The following is a 24822-nucleotide window of genomic DNA, read 5'->3' as shown; positions in this document are numbered from 1 at the left end:
TCAGGAGCACTCGTTACACCGGAGCAAGTAACCAATTGCGCCGTGTAACTTATGGTTACACAGGCGCAATTGCTTCTTGAATCTGGGCCCCTGTTTGCTTCTTGGTTGGTGTGGTGTGGTGTGTTGTGAAAGAAAATGATTGCTACTCAATATATTGCCACAGCAGTTGTCATTGCTGCTGCAGCAGTAGCAGTGCATGAGGAAGAAGAGGAGGAGAAGCTGGAGGACAAGGACAAGGACATCTCTTTGGGCTGTTTGGAGCACATTGTTCCTGAGGGAATAACCAGGAAGTGAATGTGTGCTAGAAAAGTGTGCTTGGGAGGGGCTACTATGTTAAAAGGATTGGGTGGGACAAGGGTCAAAAAGCTGCTTGTGCTTACAAAGTCGTATTGAAATTGTGTCTATATTATTCAGGTACGATTTGCATGCTACTTGAGGGTTTAACATTGAGGTCTATGGACATCAACTCGCATGGAAGTTGGACCAAAGTAGTGCAGGAACTACTTTGAAGTCGGCACGACTTATGCCGCGTACAATAATTTTTCGGGCTGTAAAAAACGTTTTTCAGGCTCTAGAAAAAACAACGTTTTTTTCAACTTGATCATTAAAACGGCCTTGCCTACACACGATCGTGGAAAAAAAATGCTCTAGCAAAGCGCGGTGACATACAACACGTACGACGGCGTTAAAGCCCACACACGACCATTTTTTACAATGCGAAAAACAACGTTTAAAACGTCATGAAAAAATAGAGCATATTCTAAAAAAAAAATTGGCAGTTTTTCAGAACCCGAAAAATGCTCTGAAGCTCACACACGATCGTTTTTAACCCGAAAAATGATCATGTGTACGCGGCATCAAAGTACGTGCCAATATAAATGGAAGTAATTGAAAATCATGGAGAATGACTTGTCATGCACAGTCCAAATCGTGGGACAAGTTGTATAAGTGTGGAAAGGGGATTACAGTCCATCCAGGCCTATCTAGGGAATACTTAACCCCTTGATCGCCTCCTAGTAATTATTGGCTATTTTTAACGCTATAAATCCCCTATTTTGTAGATGCTATAACTTTGCACAAACCAATCAATATATGCTTATTGCGATTTTTTTTGAAAAAATGTGTAAAAAAAAAGGACATCAATTTTATTTGGGTACAGCGTCGCACAACCATGCAATTGTCAGTTAAAGCGACGCAGTGCCATATCGCAAAAAAAATGGTCTAGGCATTAAGGGGGCAAATCCTTCCAGTCCTCAAGTGATTAATTGACAATTGTGACGCTGTACCCAAATAAAATTCCTTTTTTCACAAATTGAGTTTTCTTTTGGTGGTATTTGATCACCTCTGCGTTTTTTTTTTTTTTTGCTACAAAAAGATGGCCAATTTTGAAAAAAAAAGTTTTACTTTCTGCAAAAAAAACATAACAAATAAAATGTAAAAAATCAAATTTCTTCATCAATTTAGGTCAATATGTATTCTGCTACATATTTTTGTTAAACAAAATCCCAATAAGTGCATTGATTGGTTTACCCAAAAGTTACTGTACTAATTACTGTGCACTGGAAGGGTTTAACATCAGGGGTGATCAAAGGGTTAAGTGTATCCCTAGGGGGGGGGTTTTCAACTGTGGGGATTGTGCTTTGACTTGGAGATCTGTGTTTTCCCCTCTGACAGAACAGCAATCTGCCTTGTTTACATGGGCAGAGCGCCATTCTGACTCTCCTCAGAACGATTGTGAGGTCCCGGAGTACATCTCATATGCTGGACCCACTGATTGGCTCCCGCTGTGTCCAATCACAGCGGGAGTGGGGCTCCCAAAGAGCGTGCACGTCCAGGGGGCCGAAGAAAAAAATCATGTACAGGTACGTGATTTTGCGCTTAAGGGCCACCCTGCCACAATATATGTACATGGATTTGGTCCTTAAGCAGTTAAACTATTTCAAAGCCTGGTCTGAAGTTATGGGTGGAGTTCCACCCATTTGTTTATGTTTGTCTGTGCTGCATGCCCTAATCTCATAGTGTTCAGAATGGACAATTTTTATTTATTTTGTTGCTTGTAAATACCTTTATTTTGTAGTCCTTCATTACTTCCTCCTCCTTATTAGCCTAGGCTATTAAGTCACAAGGCTATTCGCAAGGGTTTCTGGGATAGGCATCATGTATCCCAGTAGTCCTTGCAAATAGCCTATTTGCATAGAGAAGGGGCGGCAACTTCCTCTGATACTCCCGTTGCTATGGAAACATGACTGAAACCTATTACATCGCTTGTACAGCACTGAGCATGTGCAAGATCTGCAAGGCTGAAATCCAGGAAGTCATACAGTCTGGCTTCATGATGCCCACACTTAAGATGGCCACGGTTTATTTCTAGATTATAAACTAACTAAATGCTCTAACAAAACGGACCTTAGTTTACAGACTAACTTTACTAGACTACATTAAGCTTGTGTATTACAGGGGTCTTTATATTTAAAAAGTGAAATTGTGGGTGGAACTCCCCTTTAACCACTTAACTACCGGCCGCCGTCAATTGACGGCTGCACGATAGCTCCATTGTTCTGACAGGACATCATATGACGTCCTCGTCTTTTAGAGCCACTAGGGGGCGCTAAAAGATCTCTGTGTGTAAACACAGAGATCCACGTCCTGTCAGGGAGAGGAGACCGATGCTGTGTCCCTTGTACATAGGGACACAAGGACGGTCAACTCCCCCAGTCAGTTCCCTCCCCCCACAGTAAGAATCACTCCCAGGGTACACATTTAACCCCTTCCTCACCCCCTAGTGTTAACCCCTTCCCTGACAGTCACATTTATACAGTAATCAGTGCATATTTATAGCACTGTTCACTGTATAAATGTGAATGGTCCCAAAAATGTGTTAAAAGTGTCCGATGTGTCCGCCATAATGTCGCAGTCCCAATAAAGATCGCCGCCATTACTAGTAAAAAAAAAATCATAATTATGTCCCCTATTTTGTAGGCGCTATAACTTTTGCGCAAACCAGTCACTATACGCTTATTGCGTTTTTCTTTTTTTTTTTTTTTAAATGCCACATTTATTATAGCAAAAAGTAAAAAATATTGTGCTTTTTTTTAAAAAAAAATTCGCTCCTTTTTTTTGTTTATAGCACAAAAAATAAAAACCGCACAGGCGATCAAATACCACCAAAAGAAAGCTCTATTTGTGGAGAAAAAGGACATCAATTTTGTTTGGGAGCCACGTCGCAGGACCTCGCAATTGTCAGTTAAAACGACGCAGTGCCGGAAGCTGAAATTTCGCCTGGGCAGGAAGGGGGTATATGTGCCAAAGTGGTTAAAAGGGGTACATGGTGGTAATGGAGTATGGAAGAACAGGGCTGTAATGCAAACATGGGGAGAAGTGGTGACATGCTATTGTGGTGACATGCTATTGCTAGGGGAAACAAGGATGAGATGACAGCCAGACAGCGGTAGAGCGGTACAGGCAAGGGTGACCGGTCTCTCTCATAGTGAATAAAGTGGTTGGTGCCCCAGCAATCGGAACCAGACCTGCATAGCCGAGAGCCTAGGGACCTATCCACATGGTACAGCAGAGAAAAGAGTTATTTATGCTTGTGCAGGGTCCGCACTGGTGCCTGTTCTGTCACTGGAAGGGAGGTGGCAGAGTCAAGCTGGACTGGTGGAATTGGGCACTGCTCTGTGGTCTGGGACTGAGTGGCACCTGCATGTCAGCATCAGATTTTGATACAGAGACACCGGGGTGTACGGCGGGGTACCGCCATAATGTTGATGCTACATGAACGTGGCCCTGCCTGGTCCCGGGCATTAGTGAGCATGTGTTTTTGAATAATTAATAATAAGCATAAACGTTACCTATTTGTGTGTGTGTGTGTGTGTATGTATATATATATATATATATATATATATATATATATATATATATATATATATATAGTATTAAATAAAATAAAAAAGGATATTACTATTTGACAACCGGATTATATCTGCAATCAAAGACTTACGTGATAAGATGAGCATTGTCATGTGCTATTCTAGGCAATAACTTTTCCTTTCTCCATGTAGAAAACGTTGACAAAGTATCTCCAATTATAGTGCTTACTTCAATCTGATCCTTGGTATCCCAGATCTCAAGCCCAACAAGAACCACAGAAATGTTTAATATCTTGTAATCCTGTGTAAAATAGAATAGTTAACAGTCTAACTGTTTAAAAAAAATGCAAAAATTGGATTTTCCGCCCTTTATTTGTTTCTGGATAAGGGATTTTTTTTGGTTCATCACTCACAGGTGGTCAAATTGGATAAGTTTGTTTCTTCCAAGCGAGAAATAAGTACTGGAGCACTGCAGGGCTGTGTGTTAAGTCCCTTTCTCTATGCACTGTACACATATGACCACCCCCTTTTATGAGACCAATAGTATAGTTACGTTTGCCGATGACACTACTGTAATCAGTTGTATCACTGGGGACAATGAGGAGCAATACAGGAGAGAGGTTGATAGGATAGTGGTGTACAGCGAATAACCTGATCCTAAGCACAGGGAAAACAAAGGAACTGATTGTAGATTTCAGAAGGAACAGGCCTGAACCAGCACCGCTTTTGATTAAAGGTGTGTGCGTGGAGCGGGTCTCTACCTGTAAGTTTTTGGGAACATGCATTTCTGAAAACTTATCGTGGATAATCAACGTTAAAGCCATTATTAAGAAATCGCAACAGCGTTTATATGTTTTGCGACTCCTTGGGAAGAATGGCTTGGGAAGGAAGGTACTAGAGACCTTCTATCGCTCTGCCATTGAGAGTACATTAACATATTGTATTCTAGTTTGGTATCCTAGTTGTACGCAGGCAGAAAAATTGCTCTAAAGAGAGTGGTTCGAACAGCGCAGAAAATTTTAGGGTGTGAACTTGTTTCACTAGAAGAAATATACGAGACTCGTTGGCTTTGTAGAGCAGGAAAAATAGTGAAGACCAGACTCATCCTGGTTGTAATTTTTTTGAATTATTGCCATCTGGGAGACATTTTAGGGTGATTAAGGCTAGGTTCACACTGCTGCGAATTCAAAATTCTGGTAAAATCGCGATTTTACCGCGATTTTGCGGCTGCGTTTTTGCCGAGAATTTGACGCGATTCGCGGCCGCGATTTCAGGGTATGCCAGTCTATAGAGCTGAATTTGCATCGCACACGGATCAAACTCGCACAGGACCCTTTTTTCCCCGCAGCTTATATTCGCAACGCATTGATGTGAACAGCACTAATGTTAAACTATGTAATTTAAATGACTTGCGGATTTGAGAAATTGCAACGGCTCAAATTCGCAATAGAATTTGCAGCAGTGTGAACCTAGCCTAAAAATCGGACAAATAGATTTAAAGAGAGCTTCTTTATCAGGGCTATTAAGGCTATTTTAATGTCTTGTTTTGTTTTTAATATGAGGACACTTTTTATACTTTTATAATATCAGGATACTTTTATATATATATATATATATTTTTTGGTATAATTAAATCCTGTGTGGTAAACGCATGGTTGATAATTGTGATATATGAAATAATATGTGGAGGAGAAATGTAATGTAATTTCATTGTGAATTTGTTTCTACATTGACAATAAATCTTATCTTATCTTAACTCTAATGCCGCGTACAGACGATCGGACATTCCGACAACAAAACCGTGGATTTGTTTCCGACGTAATGTTGGCTCAAACTTGTCTTGCATACACACGGTCGCACAAATGTTGTTGAAAATTCAGATCGCCAAGAACGCGGTCACATACAACACGTACGACGGCACTATAAAGGGGAAGTTCAATACCAAGTGTGCCACCCTTTGGGCTCCTTCTGCTAATCTCGTGTTAGTAGAAGTTTGATGAGAGACGATTTGTGCTTTTCAGCCTCATGCAATTTTACAGCGTGACGAATGTGCTATCTCCATTACATACGCTACTTTAACCAGAACGAGCGCTTCCATCTCGTACTTGATTCAGAGCATGCGTGGAATTTTGCGCGTCGGAATTGTCTACACACACTTGGAATTTACAAGAACGGATTTTGTTGTCGGAAAATTTGAGAACCAGCTCTCAAATATTTGTTGTCGGAAATTCTGACAGCAAATGTCCGATGGAGCCTACACACGGTTCGAACATTTGTTGCCGGAAATTCTTAACGCGTGTACGCGGCATTAGGCCTCATGCACGCTGGACGTTAAAATAACGTTATAAAAATGCCAGAAACTTTGCAGTGAGTTTTTCAACTTTTTTAATTTTTTTTTGCAATAGCGTTTTTTCACATTATATTGACGACCAGCGCAGGTACATCCCCTTTAACCACTTCACCCCCGGACCATTTCGATGGTCAATGACCGCCTTAGGCCATTTTTTGCGATTCGGCACTGCGTCGCTTTAACTGACATTTACACGGTCATGCGACGTGGCTTTCAAACAAAATTTACGTCCTTTTTTTCTCACAAATAGAGCTTTCTTTTGGGGTCTTTGATCACCTCTGCGGTTTTTATTTTTTGCACTATAAACAAAAATCGAGCGACAATTTTGAACAAAAAAAAAAGAATATTTTTTACTTTTTGCTATAATAAATATCCCCATATATATATATATATATATATATATATATATATATATATATATATATATATAAATTCCTTAGTTTAGGCTGATACGTATTCTTCTTTATATTTTTGGTAAAAAAAAATCGCAATAAGCGTTTATTGATTGGTTTGCGAAAAAGTTATAGCATCTACAAAATAGGGGATAGATTTATAGCATTTTTATTATTTATTTATTTTTTACTAGTAATGGTGGCGATCTGCGATTTTTATCGTGACTGCGATATTGCGGCGGACACATTGGACACTTTTGACACATTTTTGGGACCATTCACATTTATACAGCGATCCGTACTATAAAAATGCATTGATTGCTGTATAAATATGACTGGCATGGAAGGGGTTAACACTAGGGGACGATCAAGGGGTTAATGTGTTCCCTGGGAGTGATTCTTACTGTGGGGGGAGGGGCCTGACTGGGGAAGGTGACCGATCGGTGTCCCTATGTACAAGGGGCACACCATCGGTCTCCTCTCCCTGACAGGACGTGGATCTGTGTGTTTATCTGTGTGGACATCACAGCCGTCATCGCGGTTCCCAGTGACGCGGTGGGCGTGCGCCCCTAGTGGCTCGGGAAGGCGACGTCATGTGACGTCCACCCAGAACGAGAGGCTCATCGTCCCGCCGTCATATGACGGCGGGTGGTGGACTAGTGGTTAAATTATAAATATTGTTTTTAAATCGTTTTAAATGATTTCCATGTGAAAGAAAGCAACACTGATCTGTTTGCTGCTGTCTCCAAAGATAAAACACTGTGGGAGACACTGCAGTTTTAACAGAGGAAGGGAGGAGTAGCTTCAGGGGAATAGCATTGCTCTCGGCAGGAGGAGAGGGGAGCGGTGAGAAGGAGATTGGCTCTCACACACAGACTATGGAGGTGACAGGGGAATGGGGAAGGAGATGCAAAGATGCTGGATGACGGAGGCAAGTAATCTGACCATTCTATCAGAGATGATCAGCAGCCATGATAAACATGGTCAGTTTAAACAGGGGATGGAACAGGCAGGATCAACCAGGTATTGTACAACATAGAAAGGGACAATTGGCATGGCAAAAGCACTGTGCTATATCTCGTGCCTTAAAGGGACAGAAGCATTTTTTTTCATTAATTTTTTTAGGGTTAAAACCACTTTAATTTAACAAGCTGAAGTTAGAAGCTTATTGGCTACTATGCACAGCTGCACCAGATTCTGAGTGCTCCAGTTTTAGTAAGTAAGTAACCCCTAGGTGTGGCTGCATTAGGCCCCTTTCACATTGAGGAGTTTTTCAGGCGGTAAAGCGCTAAAAATAGCGCTGCTATCCCGCCTGAAAAACTCCTGCCCAGCTACCTCAATGTGAAAGCCGAAGGGCTTTCACACTGAGGCGATGCGCTGGCGGGAGACAAAAAAATCTCCTGTCAGCAGCATCTTTGGAGCGGTGAGAGGAGCGGCATGTATACCGCTCCTTCACCGCTCCTTCCCATTGAAAACAATGGGAACCGCGGCAATACCGCCCGCAATGCGCCTCTATAGAGGCGCATTGCGGGCGATATTAACTCTTTATCGGCCGCTAGCGGGGGTTAATACCGCACCGCTAGCGGCTGATACCCGCGGCAATTCCGGCGGTATAGCGCCGCTATTTTTTAGCGGCGTTATACCGCCACCGCAGCTCCCGCCCCAGTCTGAAAGGGGCCTAAGTGATGTTTCCTTCTTCAATTCACAAACGGTCCTCCAGTCCCTGACTTCCACTTAGCTCTTACACCCTGCTCCCTTTAACCAATTCTTTAACTGCCCAGTACAAGTTTACTCACCAAATTCATGACATTAACTATTGCAAATACTCTGTCTTTCACAGATTCGGTATTATTTTCATATTTATGATACTGAAAAACAAAATTGGAAGTGTATTAAAAAAACACCACTAATGTAGTATACTATGGCTATGTTTAAAAGAAAACACAACACTTACCATTGATATATCAGCAACCACAACCAGTTCTACAAACTTCTGTACATTCAGAAGATGGTCAATTTCTTCCTATAAAATGTAAATACATTAAACATTGTCAGTGTGATACTTTCAATATCTAGCAATCATTTATTTACAAGTTTCCCAGAAGAAAACATGGCAAACAATTGTTTTACAAAAGCTTCAGTCTTCTCTGAGAAAGTAATTATTGGTCTCATAGTGAGGAAAGCTTGGGAAAAAATCCTAAATATGTCAATATGCCCTAGTGCAGGGGTGTCCAACTCAATTTCATTGTGGGCCGCATCAGCATTATGATTGCCCTCAAAAGGGCCGCTTGTATCTGTAAGATTAGATGTTCAACACATCCCCTCCTTTTACAATAGATGTCAAGAGCCACCCCACCATCAGAAGTGTACCCCCCTTTCCTTATGCTGCTGCTGGGAAGAAGCTGGATTGGATACATTGCTTGAAAGCAGAAAGTAAGGGTCTGGAGGAGGACCAGAGGAGGGCTGGAGCTCTCCTGCAGCTGCAGGAGAGGTGCAAGGGCCACATGAAATGGCCTGGAGGGCCGGATTCGGCCCGTGGGCCTTGTGTTTGAAACCTGTGCTCTAGTGAGATAAAGCAATCTATTTGAAGCTAAGCTGTATATTTCCATCTTGGAAGATCTTGTCTGTTTGGTTCCTCATTGTGACATGACAGGTGAATATTTGATGAATCTTCGTCCTTGATTTGGGACCCGTTCAACAATTCTCACTGTGGGGATATGGTCCTCCTATGACACACTGATATCCCTATGAAGGTTATTTTGTGGCTCCTGGTAACTCTGGGGTAAGAACAGTCTCTCAGATGATTCATTGTAACTTTGATGCATATGAATTAATCATGTATGAATATAGATATTAGATAATAGGGCTGTATGGCCCCATGTGGTATTGTCTCTAAATGTGTACTCTTTCTGTACACAGTGAATATCTTGTACAGTAATTTAAAGAGTGAAAAATACAAAGTGCGGCGCTAATAGCATAAGATGTCAAAAAATTTACAAACTATTAACAATATATATATTAACAAGCTCATATGCAGAACAAAACTGTAACAATAAAACATATGATATGTGACACTGTCATAATGAAAAACAAGTGAAAAGAAATTCAAAACTTCTGTGACTAAAACAATATATAAAGGAGATGGACTCCACTCCAAATAAGAAAGTGCAAAATGTGAAAAAAATCAATTCTCATGTGCAAAAAAATAAGGTAAACAGTCAATGGTTAATCCACTAGGATCTAGAACTGGATCATGACGTTATGCAGATTTTATCACCACTGTACACTTGTGAGGCCGCCACCAAAGAGGAGAAGATGGGTACTCTTACCATACGGTGTGGACTCTCCCACGTGAGTGGTGAGTCTGAACAGCGTGAGAATTATGCCTGCTTCGTCAGGTGATCCTTCCACAGGACAGCTAGGAAATGACTCCAAGTGGTGATCCAACGGATGCTTAATAGACAGGTAATAGCATGGTGAGAAGGTAGATGTAGTAACTCCTCGCATGAATGGCGACAAAGGTGTTGAAGCTCAGATAAAAGAAAAAAAGAAAAAGAGCCTCCTCATGGCGTAGGTCAAAAATTGTTTTAATATAAAAAGTTGTACAGCAAAAAAACACCTTGCGGTGTGTACAAAAGATAAAAGTGATCACAAAGTAAAAACAAGATTAAGCGCACTGGTAGGCAGAGAAACCCGACATGTTTCGTTCCACTGAACTTCAACTGGGGTTCTAGATCCTAGTGGATTAACCATTGACTGTTTACCTTATATTTTGCACATGAGAATTCATTTTGTTCACATTTTGCACTTTCTTATTTGGAGTGGAGTCCATCTCCCTTACATACTGTTTTAGTCACATAAATGTTGAATTTCTTTTCACTTGTTTTTCATTATGACAGTGTCACATATCATATGTTTTATTGTTACAGTTTTGTTCTGCATATGAGCTTGTTTATATATATTGTTAATAGTTTGTACATTTTTTGGCATCTTATGCAATTAGCGCCGCACTTTGTATTTTTCACTTTTTGTCACAAATCCCTCTGTTTGTTGGTGCAGGCAGCTTTATTCATCCATTTTTCGGGCAGCACAGTAATATACCTTTTTCTCCAGTAATTTAAAAAGTCTCCTAAAAAAGTCACCTCTTGGCGAAACATGTTGAGGAAAAAATCGCTGTACTGTATAACTGGATCTTTTAAAACTTTTTAAAATTTGATATGGATTTTAACCACTTCAGCCCCGGACCATTTTTCTGGTCAAAGTAAATTCGGCACTGCGATTCGACATTGCTCGGTGGTACATTTATTTTGGTGGTATTTTATCACCTCTGCGGTTTTTATTTTTTGTGCAATAAACAAAAATAGAGCGACAATTTAAAAAAAATTCAATATTTTTAACTTTTTGCTTCAATAAATATCTCCAAAAAATATATAAAACATTTTCCCTCAGTTTAGGCTGATACATATTCTTCTACATATTTTTGGTTAAAAAAAAATCGCAATAAGCGTTTATTGACCGGTTTGCGCAAAAGTTATAGCGTCTACAAAATAGGGGATAGATTTTTGGAATTTTTATTAATATTTTTTTTTTTTTACTAGTAATGGCGGCGATCAGCGATTTTTATCGTGACTGCGACATTATAGCGGACACTTTTGACACATTTTTGGGACCATTGTAATTTTTACAGCGATCAGTGCTATAAAAATGCACTGATTACAATGAAAATGACACTGGCAGTGAAGGGGTTAACCACTAGGTGGCGCTGTAGGGGTTAAGTGTGCCCTAGTGAGTGATTCTTACTGTAGGGGGGATGGGCTGTGTGTGACAAGACAGTGATCACCGCTTCTGATTACAGGAAGCGGTGATCACTGTCATTGTCACTAGGCAGAGCGGGGAGATGCTTGTTTACATCAGCATCTCCCTGTTCTTCTTCAACGTAAGACCGCAGGTATCCCCGCAGCGATTGAGTCCGCGGGACCTGCAGTCGGGCTCACGGAGCTCGCGGAGGGCGGCGCGCGCACGTCCACAATGCCGCGATCTTAAAGGGGACGTACAGGTTTGTCCTTCTGCCTGTCTGTGCCATGCTGTTGACGTATATACGTATATAGTCATGCGCTGGTCGGTAAGCAGTTGAAATATGATGTTGTATATTGTTTCTGTCTGGAAACTTAAAAGTCCCCAATCCGTATTCTATATGTATTCTCGAAATATTTCAATATTTATGACAATATATGGAAAAAATAATGAAATGTGTGTCAGCATTGCCACAACCCAGGATAGAGCTGGGCTGAGAGAAAGGTGGGCCCCCTGGGCCAGCACTAATATGATATGTTGGGCTGGTGGCCCTAAGTGCCGATACCATTCAGACATGAACTAGAATGGGCCCAGCAGTCAGTGACAATTGCTGGGCATTACAGTATATAGCTGCCTACTCCCTGTTTAGATTAGGGATTGCAGTATTGGGCAAAGGAAAGCATCTTCTACCTTTGCAGTGCTGAGATGTCACATGGTCAAATGCCAACAACCCCAAAGGAAATTGATGCTGAAAGATTTGGAAATGTGTGTTATAATAATAATAATAATAATAATAATAATAATAATAATAATTTGCTCTATTGCAAACGTCTTACCATTTTACTGTGATTTGTGTGGCACCATCTGCCACAGTCCACATACGAGCACCCATCAATTACTAAGGTCAAACAATGAATGATGTGCGGTCCTCAGACTTTGATTCCTTACAATAAACCATATCCTTTAAAAAAATCCACCCTTCTCCATGCCCACCCATCAATGTGGAACGCTAACATAATGGGTGGTACAGTTTCTTTAGCCCTCAGATATCTGTCCCTAACATGAAAGGTTGTTGTGTATCCCCCCCCCCCCCCCCACCCAGGCCAAAAGTTCCCAGTCCTCTATTGTTGCTACTGACATTTCTGATGTACTGTTGCCACTGCATACTATTACTCTTAGCCAGTGTTTCCCAACATTTTTTCAGTCAAGGCAGTGAAGGCACCCTTTAAAAATTATGGACAATCTCGAGGCACCCTTTAAAAGTATGGAAAGCCTCGAGGCACCCCATTCTGACATGTAAAACCCATCCACAAGTCCAAGTAGGACACCCAACATTAGAGGTGATTATTCTTCCAAAGCAAATACACTTTTGGGGTACTGACTAGTATTCCAATGTTTCTGTTTTCCTTCAGTTTTTCTCCATCACTCAGCTAATGTGACCCCCCCTTTGGTGCGCCCCCCCTGCCCCAAAGCACCTACCCTTCCCCCCATGTTGAGGGCATGCGGACTGGTACAGTTCAGGAGGGGGGGGGTCGCTCACTCGTCCCCGCTCCCTTTCCTGACCGGCCGGGCTGCCTGCTCGGATAAGGGTCTGGTGTGGATTTTGGGGGACCCCCACGCCGTTTTTTTTGGTGTAGGGGTTCCCCTTGAAATCCATACCAGACCCAACGGCCTGATATGCTCTTGGAGGGGGAACCCATGCCGTTTTTTTATTTAAAATTTGGCACGAAGTTCCCCCTCCTGGAGACGACTTCAAGTCGCCTTGTAAGTCGCACTGTGATTCATACCCGAGTCGTGTCCATGCTGCCTCCCAAAGTCGTGCTACCCCTGTGTGAATGGGCTCTAACACGTAAGCAGTTGGTTTTACTGGAGAAAACAAAACATAAAATGTGGACATCTGCACCAATCCCTACTAATGGGTGCAATAGCAATATTGAAACTTGTAAAAAAAAAAAACTGACTTTGTTCCTTGTGCATCATGTAATAATTATTAAAAGAAATTATGGAAAATGTAGTCCAGCAGGGGTGGCTGTTTATCAAGAATATAACATTTGAATTCTAGAACTGTGGAAACGGTGCCAATGCCTCCATACTAATAGAGCTATGGCAGCCAAACTTTGTCATTGGGTATTGCTAGAATTCTTTCAAAGATCATTTTGGAGGTGATTTTTTTTATTAACTAGTGATGATAAATTGATTGTTAAAGGCACTTTAAATTTACCACTTTATTCAAGCTGACATTACTAATGGATACTGGGAGATCTTGGTGACACATTCCCCCACCCTGGCCATGTTTGCCCCCCGTTTGTGCTCTGTTGCGTTGGTTTTTCCTCTGCCTCCTCAGTTCCCGAGCTGAACGCTCATTACTGCCTCCTCTGGTATCCAGCAATGGGTGGTCTGATCCAGGCTTTGATGTACTACACACGCATCTACCCCTGATGAAGCAAGCATGGTCTTGTAAAACGCGTTGGGGTACTTTTAATGCCTGTGTACTTTGCAATTTACATTTTATACCATGATACGTGTAATGAAATGTTTTAATGTATAATTTCAGTGATGTTTGCATGACAATTTTAATACATTTGGAGACTGCATTTACTCTGTCAATTGTTGGCTAATCGCATTCACCTCATTTAAAGTCCTGGGGCGATCTCCTGTTTTTTGCAACTGTACTTATGTGCACCAGCTTAACTACTTAAGAACCCCTTTACGCCGATATACGTTGGCAGAATGGCACGGCTGGGCACATCAACGGCCAGATCTCCCGATGCTGCTCGTAGGGGACTTTAATAGCTGGTTAGATCCGGGTCTGGAGAAACATCCGGTACTGGGGGTGAATTCTCATAGTGCTATTCCTCTGGCTAGATTATTACAGGAGGTGGGCTGGCTAGACATAGGGAGGCACTGAAACCCTACAGTTAAACAATTTTCCTGCTTCTCAAAGTCTCACAATGTCTCATACAAACCTAGATGTGTTTCTGACCACTCTTACATAGTGATAAGCCTTAAGGTGACACAATTATCTACACTCCCCAGAGCACCCTGAAAATTTAACGCCTTTTGGCTTCAGCTATTTACTGCCCCAGAGGAACTAGAGAGGAGCATTCAGAGGTTTTTCTCTAACCAGCCTGATCCGGAATCTGTCCTTGATGAATGGGAAGCTTTTAAAATGTATCTTGGACGAATGCTTAGTAACGAGGTCAACAAGGTCAGGAAGCACTCTGAAGCCCTCAGAGAAGCTCTGGAACTACAAGTCCATTCTCTGGAGGTTAAGTACATGCAGGACCCCACTAAATCAGCTAAGGGGGTGTGGCAGTCGTCTCAATCTGCGTATGGGCACCTGGTCGCCTCCTCGGTGGGAAAAAAAGAGGTTCTTTACCAAAACAGCATTTTTTGAAGAGGGGGAGACAACAGGTCTTCTCTTGGCTAGAATTGCTAATTCAGAATAGAAGTCTAGTGTCGAGGAGCTATCCGGCTACTTGGATGAAATTACGTTCCCACATCTCTCCCCTACTTAAAGTACAGAGTTAGATTCTCCATTGATTTTGGAGGAGTTGCAGGCTGTGGTGGCGGCCTTCCCTAACTGTAAAGCTCCAGGGGGTGATGGAATCCCCATGGAGATCTACAAACAATACTCAGAGATCTTATTGCCCAAGCTTTTAGGGGTGTTTTATGCCACAAGATAGTCTAATGTCCTCTATGGCTATGGCACATATTGTGCTGATCCAAAAACCAGGTAAGGACCTAGTGGACCCAGCCTCATACAGGCTGATCTCGCTACTACAATCAGATATAAAAATTCTGCCAAAAATACTAGCTCTCAGGTTAAATAAGGTAATTACCTCAGTTGTACACCCAGACCAGATGGGATTTATGCCCAACAAATCCACGGCAATAAACCTCAGGAGACTATTTCTTAATATGCAATCCCAAGCTGATAACATGGGTAAGAGAGCTCTGCTGTTGCTTGACGCTATGAAAGCTTTTGATAGCGTGGAGTGGCAAAACCTCTGGGAGGTGTTGAGGCGATTTGGCTTTGAAGAGGTGTTCAAATCCTGGATGCCTTTGCTATACCATTGCCCCCAGGCGGTTATTGGAGAGGCTTGGAGAGTGTCGCTGTTCTTTGCACTGGGCCGGGGTACGCGGCTGGGGTGTCCACTTTCCCCCCTGCTGTTTGCCCTGGCAATAGAACCATTGGCGATTCGGATTACAGGGGTTTCACTGGCTTCTGTTATGGAGATAGACAGGAGAAAGTGATGCTCTATGCCGATGATATAATGATTCTGCTGGGTGATACAGAGCAATCCCTGAGCAAGACGGTGGAGACGGTGGTCTGGTTTGGGCTGTTCTCGGGCCTAAAAATTAATTGGACTAAGCCTTAATGCCATTGGATGATGTTCAGTTACATCACAGAGACCGCGTGGGCGGTTATCCCTGTAGCTACCTCCTTTAAATATCTGGGGATACAAGTGTCGCCGCGTATCAGGGAATATAGTCAACTCAACATCTCCCCGCTGCTGGCTAGATTTCGCTCCTGTGTTAAAACGTGGAACGCTCTGTGTATGTCGGTTGCTGGCAAGGTGAATCTAATTAAAATGATTCTTGCCCCAATTGCTGTACATGCTCCACAACTCCCCGGTAGTGATCCCACTGAAGACCTTTAGGACAGTGAATGCCATATTTTGCGAACTGATCTTGAAAAACTGCACCTGCAACACCCCAAGGATGAGGGTGGCCTTGCTTTGCCAAATCCGTGGCTGTACTATTTTGCATTGCAATTGCAGCACCTGATAGGTACCATGGTTTCTGAAGGGGACCCATCAGACAGAACCTCCAGCGCTTCTGAGCATATTATGCTCCAGACGGTGGGAGGAAGGTCCGTTTCAACAGCGCTTGAGGCACTAGCTTTTGGAAAACCCCAAAAAAGCTTCCTACATATAGTTTAATGCAGAAGATATGGAATACAACTAGATATCTACAGGAAGCATCAGGCATTACCAAATTCAGCCCCATTTGGGCAAATAATTCCTACCCCGAGCTAGCCAAATTGTAACATGGGAACAGGTGGAAGAGGTATGGGGTTTTTTATCTGCCACAAATTCTTGGAAATGGTCATTTACTGCCTTTTGAAACTTTGAGGGAGACATATCAACTACCAGCGAACATGCTTTTTTACTATATGCAGCTCAGACACGCATTTCCAGCACAGTCCAGGGCCTCAGAGTGGCATGGAGATTCTCCTCCACTCCTTTTGCAGCTTAAGAGTGCAGAGACGTCTAAGTGCTTCATCTCCCAGAGCTACAGTACGCTGCTTCGCAAATATCTTACAAAACACCCCTTGGCAGTTAAAAGAAAATGGGAAACAAATGTAGGACCCCTGAATGAGGATCAGTGGGAAGAGGCCCTACAATCAGTTACCATATGTTCCCTTAATGTACATTCCTGAGAGTATACTACACGCCTCACAGATTGCATGGTATGGGACTGCTGCCCACACCGACATGCACAAGATGTTATAGGGACAACGGGGACCTGATACATATGCTCTAGCGCTGCCCCAAGTTGCATGCTTATTGGAAGGGGGTGACAGAAACGCAGAACACAGTATTCCAGGTGTCGGCCCCATTAGATCCTAAACAATGTCTTTTGAATCTACTAGATGAGCTGGAATGGGAACACCATATTAGGCCGCGTACACATGATCGGTCAAAACCCGATGAAAACGGACTGAAGGTCCGTTTCATCGGTCCAAATCGATCGTGTGTGGGCCCCATCGGTCAGTTATCCTTTGGTCAAAAAAAAAAAGAACTTGCTTTAAAATTGAACCGATGGACGCCTGACCAATGGGTCAAAACCGATCGTTAGTATGCAAAGGCATCGGTCAAAAGGCCGCGCATGCTCAGAATCAAGTCGACGCATGCTGGGAAGCATTGAACTTCGTTTTTTTCAGCACGTCGTGTGTTTTACGTTACCGCGTTCTGACACAATAGTTTTTTTAACTGATGGTGTGTAGGCACATCAGACCATCAGTCAGCTTCATCGGTTAACCGATGAAACGGTCCTTCAGTCCGTTTTCATCAGTTTTGACTGATCGTGTGTATGTGGCCTTAGAGAAGCCCTCACTAGGGCCCTTTTCATGGCCCGTAAGCTGATCATGCTACATTGGAAGTCGGAATCACCCCCCACAGTCAGGGAATGGATCACTGCACTTGGTAACGCACTGAGAATAGAAAAGGTTATATACCAACATAGGGGATGCTCTAGAAAGTTTGAAAAATTATGGGACCCATGGTTGGGAACACCGGGGCTTGTCCGGACGACCTAATCAATGTGGGCTAAATATGCTGCTTATGTAGTGCTGACACTGGATTATGGTGGGCAAGTTGACCTGGCAAGGAACTGGACCAGGGGGTAGTGTTGGTTGGCCGACCACGGCTGTATAATCATTCATGACTAGTGTATAAATGCATTGCTTGTATTGTTTATGGTTTTGTACTTGTTTGCTATATTTGCTACGATTATGGTAATTTGGACTGTATGGCCCAGATTCACGTAGATCGGCGCAAAATTGTGCGGGCGTAACGTATCTCATTTACGTTACGCCTCCGCAACTTACACGGGCAAGTGCTGTATTCTCAAAGCACTTGCTCCGTAAGTTGCGGCGGCGTAGCGTAAATCACCCGGGGGAATTCAAATTTGGCGGGTAAGGGGCGTGTATCATTTAAATGAAGCGCGTCCCCGCGCCGAACGAACTGCGCATGCGCCGTCCGTAAAATATCTTAGTGTGCATTGCTCCAAATGACGTCGCAAGTACGTCATTGGTTTTGACGTGAACGTAAATGACGTCCAGCCCCATTCACGGACGACTTACGCAAACAACGTAACTTTTTTAAATTTCGATGCGGGAACGACGGCCATACTTAACATTGGCTGCGCCTCATATAGCAGGGGCAACTATACGCCGAGAAAAGCCTAACGTAAACGTTGTAACTTTACTGCGTCGGCTGCGCGTACGTTCGGGAATTCGCGTATCTAGCTAATTTCCATACTCAACACGGATTTCGACGGAAGCGTCACCTAGCGGGCCAAAAAAAACTGCACTTAAGATCCGACGGCGTAAGAGACTTACACCTGTCGGATCTAATGGATATCTATGCGTAACTGATTCTAAGAATCAGTCGCATAGATACGATGGCTCTGGAGATACGCCGTCGTATCTTGGTTGAGAATCTGGGCCTTAGTATTTAATTCCAAATAAAAACTTCTGTTTTTGGGGGGGAAAAAAAGATGGGCCCCGCAAATTTTCCATACTTTCTTACAGTTAACCATTCTGGTAAATATTTCCGATTCTATAACACAGTTGTATACAGGATCTACAGTATACGTCGGTGTATGCAGAAGTATGTGCAGCCATCCTGTACCCAGCCAGGTGTCAGGAGGGACAAAGCTTCTTGCAAAGTATTGGTACAAGAACAGAAAACCCAATACATCCAGCTGTTTCTTCAGGGTAAGTGCTACAGAATATTAGTAAGATGTGTGGGACAGAGAAGCCTCCAAGCCTTTTGGAGTAATTCATAATTTGTTTGTTAATTATTCATTGTTCAAAAGCCATGGTATCTGACAATGAAGGTTGCTAAAGTCAGTCTGCAGCACAGAACCTGGAGAATTCATAATCTCATGTTAAAGTGTAACTACAGGCAAAAATGTTTGTTTTCAATTTGGATAGAGTAATGCCGCATACACACGATCATTTTTCGGCATGAAAAAAAAACATAGTTTCTCAGCATGTCCAAAAAAACGAAGTTTTTCCAACTTCATCATTAAAAACGATGTTGCCCACACACCATGGTTTTTGAAAAATGATGAAATGAAGAAATGACGTACAACACGTACGACGGCACTCTAAAGGGGAAGTTCTATTCGCCTTTGGGCTGATTTTAGCTGATTCCTTGTTAGTAAAAGACGATTCGCGCTTTTTTGGCTGTTACAGCGTGATGAATGTGCTTACTCCATTATGAATGGTAGTTTTACCAGAACGAGCGCTCCCGTCTCATAACTTGCTTCTGAGCATGCGCGGGTTTAAAACGTTGTTTTAGCCCACACACGATAATTTTTTACAACCCGAAAAACAACATTTTAAAAAACACGGGAAAAAATGCAGCATGTTCGAATTTTTTTTTGTCATTTTTTCAGAACATGAAAAACGATGTGAAGCCCACACACGATCATTTTAAATGAAGTTTTTAAAAACGTCGTTTTTTTTTCATGCCGAAAAATTATCGTGTGTACGCGGCATAAGGGTCCCCTGTCAGTTTTTATTTTTTGACAACTGTGTCCCATTGGAGAGATTTCTCTTCACTTCCTGCTCTATGGCCAAAATAGGAAGTGAGGATAACTAGTATCACCAAAACTAGTGTCCTCATTGGAAGATTTCACCTCTGTTCTGATGCCAATCCCAAATTTGGGATTTTCTTTTACTTTCGCTTTCGGTAGTAACAGTAAATGGTACAAATAGCTGACAGGAATTCTAATCCCTCTCCACTCTTTTCAAAACAAAACAAAAGTTTTGCCTTTAGTTACACTTTAATCGTGCAGTTTATGAGGCATATATATTTACCCCCTTATTTACCTTTTTCCTAATTCTGAATGGTCAGAAACCAGCTGCCTGAAGGTTTAAAAGTTGCTGCTCTTGCTATGGATGGGCAGGCAGATGACAAAGCAGCAATAATCACATTTAAGATTGCCTCTGACACTTAAAGCGGGGGTTCACCCTAAAAAAAAATGTTTTTTTGTTTACCAATGCATCCAGCATACTAGCGTTAGCAACAGTATGCCTTTATTTTTAATTTTTTTCGCTGTACTGTCAGTTTAATCCATTCAGACTCCCGCGGGGAGTAGGCGTTCCTATGCAGAGGGGAACATGATTGACGGCCGCTATGGCGCGTCGCTCTTCCCGAAAATAGCCGAAATAGGACTTGGCTCTTCACGGCGCCTGCGCAGTCAGCTCCTAGTCTGTGCGCAGGCGCCGTGAAGAGCCGAGTCCTACTCCGGCTATTTTCGGGAAGCGTGACGTGCCATAGCGGGCCGTCAATCATGTTCCCCTCTGCATAGGAACGCCTATTGCCCGCGGGAGTCAGAAACAAACTAATGGATTAAACTGTGAGTACAGCACAAAAAAAAATAAAGGCATACTTTAGCTGACGCTAGTATGCTGGATGGCATGGTAGAAAGTTGATTTTTAGGGTGAACCTTCGCTTTAAACTTAGGTTTCAGGCTCTGCCAACATAAGCAGAGCTAAACAAGGGGGTGGGGGGGAATAAATATTTTATAAGGAAGCCTATATAATTGCAGGCAAAATCCCATTCATGACTTATTCTCTTTCAGTTTACTCATAGGCTCAGACACAGCATTGCTCTCGCTGCTGCTTATCACAACCAGTGTTAGAGGGGGGGGGGGGGCTGAGCTGCGCTCTTTGTGTCTATAGACAATCAGAGCCAGCTCAGGAGCAAGCCTGCACAGGCGCCCCCATAGCAAGTTTCTTGGTAAGGTGGACACTCGGCAGGGGGGAGCCAGGAGTGCCAGCTGGGGACCCAAGAAGAGAAGGGTCGGGGCTGTTCTGTGCAAAACCATTGTACAGAGCAGGTAAGTATGATGGTTGATATATATATATATATATATATATATATATATATATATTTTTTTTTTTTTTTAATTAAAGGCTTACAATCGCGTTAAGTCTCCCAGTATTGGCCAGTGTGGAACGACATGAGTACAACATGGAGTTGCTCTTGTTCTATAAACAATCTCTAGTGTCTCCTCTTAGTATTTCTCATTATCTCACCTGAGTAGGAATAGGTAACACCTCCTGAGCCAACACCGATCCCTCCCAATGTCCATCTGTCACTGCACAGGCTTTGGGGTTTTCTTCTTCTTCCTCATATACAACATGCATTCCCTCTGCCAGGTTCTGTGGTTCAATTAAATATCTCCGGCCTTGTGTCAGGATGAGCCCACTGCAAAAGAAGAACAAGAATACTGTTTAAAGATAACAGCGCATGTGTTCTATCACATACATTATTTGTACATTTAAAAACATTAACAGCAGCTATACATTTGTAGCGCCTTCCTCAGAACTCCATCCCTCTAGAATTGTTACCGGATCTTTGGCAGGCTTTCCTCTGCATGAACTTGAACACCCGGATTAGGCCTAGCATAAGGTGACCAGATTTTTTAAATGAAATCCGGGGACATATTTTTTTTTTTACTAGTAATGGCAGTAATCAGCGACTGCCTCACAGCCTGTCAATTCTTAGTCTCCAGGCCCCGGCGACTACTGGGTGGGGAGCGGAGGAAGATCACTTCACCAGGGAAGGCTCCAGATAGGCAGGCGGCTGGCCGGGACTTGAGCCAAGGCAGAAGAACATGCAAGCGGAGCTGAATAGGCATGCACCCGAAACTGAAGAAATATTCCCTCCACTCCAACCAGCACATTATCATCAGAAAGGGGCACAGGTAAAGAAAAAAATACGCACCCTCCCCCAGGGCAGCCATCACAAATTTTGGGGCCCCTTACACAGCTTTAGGCAGTGTAATCTCTTCTCTCCTGACGTAAGATAATAAGTGGGGGGGGGGGGCTGGAGAAACTTACAAGTGTAATGCAAAAAAAAAAAAACGTGAGGGGGGCCGGCCAGGCCTGTAAGTGGCCTTAGGGACCATTGGGCCCCTTACAGGTGTAATGCAAAAAAAAAAAAAAAAAAAATGGAAGGGGGCCAGCCGGGCCTGTAAGAGGCTCTGAGGACCATCGGGCCCCTTACAGGTGTAATGCAAAGAAAAAAATGGGAGGGGGGCCAGCTGGGCCTGCAAGGGGCCATGGGGACCATCGGGCCCCTTACAGGTGTAATGCAAAAAAAAAAAACGGGAGGGGGGCCAGTAGGGCCTCTGGGGACCACCATCGGACCCCTTACAGGTGTGATGGCGACCCTGCCCTCCCCCCTAAACTAGAGCGGGGGGGTGTAATTCAGATTTTTTTTTTATTCTGCACCGACTGTCTTTGAATTTGCCCCAGCCCCTGTTCAAATCCGGGGACAAAATGAATGATAACACATAACAGCAATCTGCATAGTAAAACTACATATAATATCAGATATCTTATTTTCTCTTCAAGCATTGATATTTTTATATTTCAATATTTTTACTGGAAAAGAAGCGTTTGGTATGAACAGACACAATAATGCAGCAAAATCGACTCTCAGGTCTTCAACATAATAGCATGAAAACATAGAAAATACGGCCACAATATATATCCAACTTTTACATCTAACTTTTAATTTAACAACTGTTACATCCAAAACAAAAGGCCAAACAACTAAGTACTAGTGGGACTGAACAGGTACTTCCCATCAACGATCAAGAATGCTATCATGTATAGTAAGTGATGGAGAACCCGAATACGGGTTTAAGTTCGAAAAAAGAGCAAAGGAAATTGATGGTTGAGAAGCCACCGAGTAGCCTTGGTGAATTTCCCTGAGACTATCTTAGGACTCACTATAGTGTGAGACCCCATAGACTATCACAAGTATCGTACCTGTAAATACCAGAAATAGAAAGAAATAAGAAGGAAATGGAGAGAAAGGGAGAAAAAAGAAGCTAAACAGATAAAAGAGAGAGGAAGAGAGGGAAGCAGGGGTCAAGTCCTGGGGAAAAAAGTGTGGGAACTCCCACCCAAGATTTACTCCCCCACCAAAAAAAAAAAAAGTGATACGCTCATATGCATAATTACTAAACCGCATGTTTGTTTTTTGTTTTTTTTCGATCCACTGTACCTTAGTAATCCTTTATGTTATCGCCGGAACTTTAAGCAAGTTCTTTGTAAATCCCGCGATACTGTAACTCACGGCAGACCTCCGCAATGTCTCCTGGGAACAATGACAAAAACTCCCAGGAGACATTGCGGCATCGAGGAAGTGACGAAGTACCCGCACACTACCCGATGAATCCATATACAGGAAGCGGCCAGTAACATGAAGGATTGCCAAGGTTTGCCTGTCCCTGACAGTGATTCGAGCTGGGCATCGCCACTAAGTGAAGGATTGGCTCGGGTGGCTCGGCTGCTCTAGTCCTGCTAAGGGAACTGCGTTCCTGCTGTGAAAAAAGTGCAGGAACTCCGTTCCCACGCGTTCCCGCAGGACTTGAGCCCTGGAGGGAAGCATTGATATCTGTAATACTAAATTCATTGTCTTACCTTAACCCAGAGCAGGTGCTGATGCTGACCATTGATTGGTTGTCATTTTCAACATAGCCTTGATAGTGACAGTGATCCTGCACAATATGAGCACAAACAGTTATAAAGTTCAGCCAAAGATTTAACATCCTCATGCAGGAAATTTAAATCCTCAACAATGCAAAAAAAATAAAAAATTCACATTGCCATAGAAAGGTCTTGGCAAACTTTGAAATATGATTGCACTTGTACAAAGTAATGGTGTAAAGGTGTTTTTAAAGGATTGGAAGTCACCCAATTGGTTCCCCCACTGTCTGACTATTTGAGGAGCTAAGACATTGGTTTCCCCATCTTTTGGGGCCTTAAAGTGGAACTAAAGTTAATAATACCTACCTTCAATGTTCTGTGGTCCTTCATTGGCAACCTCTTCCCAGCTTCTTCTAGGTGCTGGACTAAAAAAATCCACGTAGAAGCCAGACACTGAGATGTACCCAAGACATACTGTATGTTCAAGAGGCACGTTATCTACAGGGGACTGTTCCAGCTGATTGAGCAGGTCTGCCGACATCAAATTATTTGTTCAATGTGAATAGGGGCAGAAGCCTGAGTGCAACCCATAACCTTGAACATGTCAGCTCTACTAGAAGCACTAACTCTGGGTCCATCTGCAAATGGCTGTCCACCGCTATGGCCACCTTCACTTGTCATGGTAGACCACTTTTCCAAGTTTGTAGTAGCCATGCTGACATACAGCCAGACAGTCAACATTACATTCTGATCATGGACTCTGCTTCACAAGGGAGTTTGTCCAGGAGTGGTGCAGTTCACCAGGCATCAGAAAGCCACTTACCACCCCACACCACCCACATGGTAATGGGACATGCAAAAGATTGAACTACACCCTGTTTCAAAAAATATCACTCCAGGTGAGCTCTTCCCATGTACCATTTTACTGTAGTGGTCTGATAGTACAAACATACAGTGCACTCAGTGACAGGTTACTCACCTTACCACATTATACTTGGCCTTGGGGGCTCTTTGGGGACCCACTGTCCTTTGGGGCTTTGTCCAGAAGTCTAAAACCTCTGCCACTACCAGAAAATCTATAGTGGCTGGCCCCTGTCCCTTCATCATTGCCTCCCAGGATTTCTGGAGAAGTTCCAAAACCCCAGAAAGCCGTTAAACCCATAAATCAAC

General features: G+C 43.0%; 1 protein-coding gene across 1 annotated transcript in view; it reads right to left on the bottom strand.

Annotated features, from left to right (window-relative positions):
- The window catches only part of LOC120930522 (snake venom metalloproteinase BITM02A-like), a 55264-nt gene that overhangs the window by 3459 nt on the left and 26983 nt on the right, over window positions 1–24822 (bottom strand). Inside the window, exons 5-9 of the mRNA XM_040341700.1 lie at window positions 23647–23723; window positions 21247–21418; window positions 8566–8634; window positions 8408–8479; window positions 4001–4170 (exon numbers count right to left, since the gene is read on the bottom strand). Coding sequence (XP_040197634.1) covers window positions 4001–4170; window positions 8408–8479; window positions 8566–8634; window positions 21247–21418; window positions 23647–23723 — 560 coding nt within the window. The remainder of the gene's footprint in view (window positions 1–4000; window positions 4171–8407; window positions 8480–8565; window positions 8635–21246; window positions 21419–23646; window positions 23724–24822) is intronic.

Source organism: Rana temporaria, chromosome 3 (assembly GCF_905171775.1).
Source record: "Rana temporaria chromosome 3, aRanTem1.1, whole genome shotgun sequence".
Lineage (NCBI taxonomy): Eukaryota > Metazoa > Chordata > Amphibia > Anura > Ranidae > Rana > Rana temporaria.
This window is presented reverse-complemented; position numbering and strand designations above follow the sequence as displayed.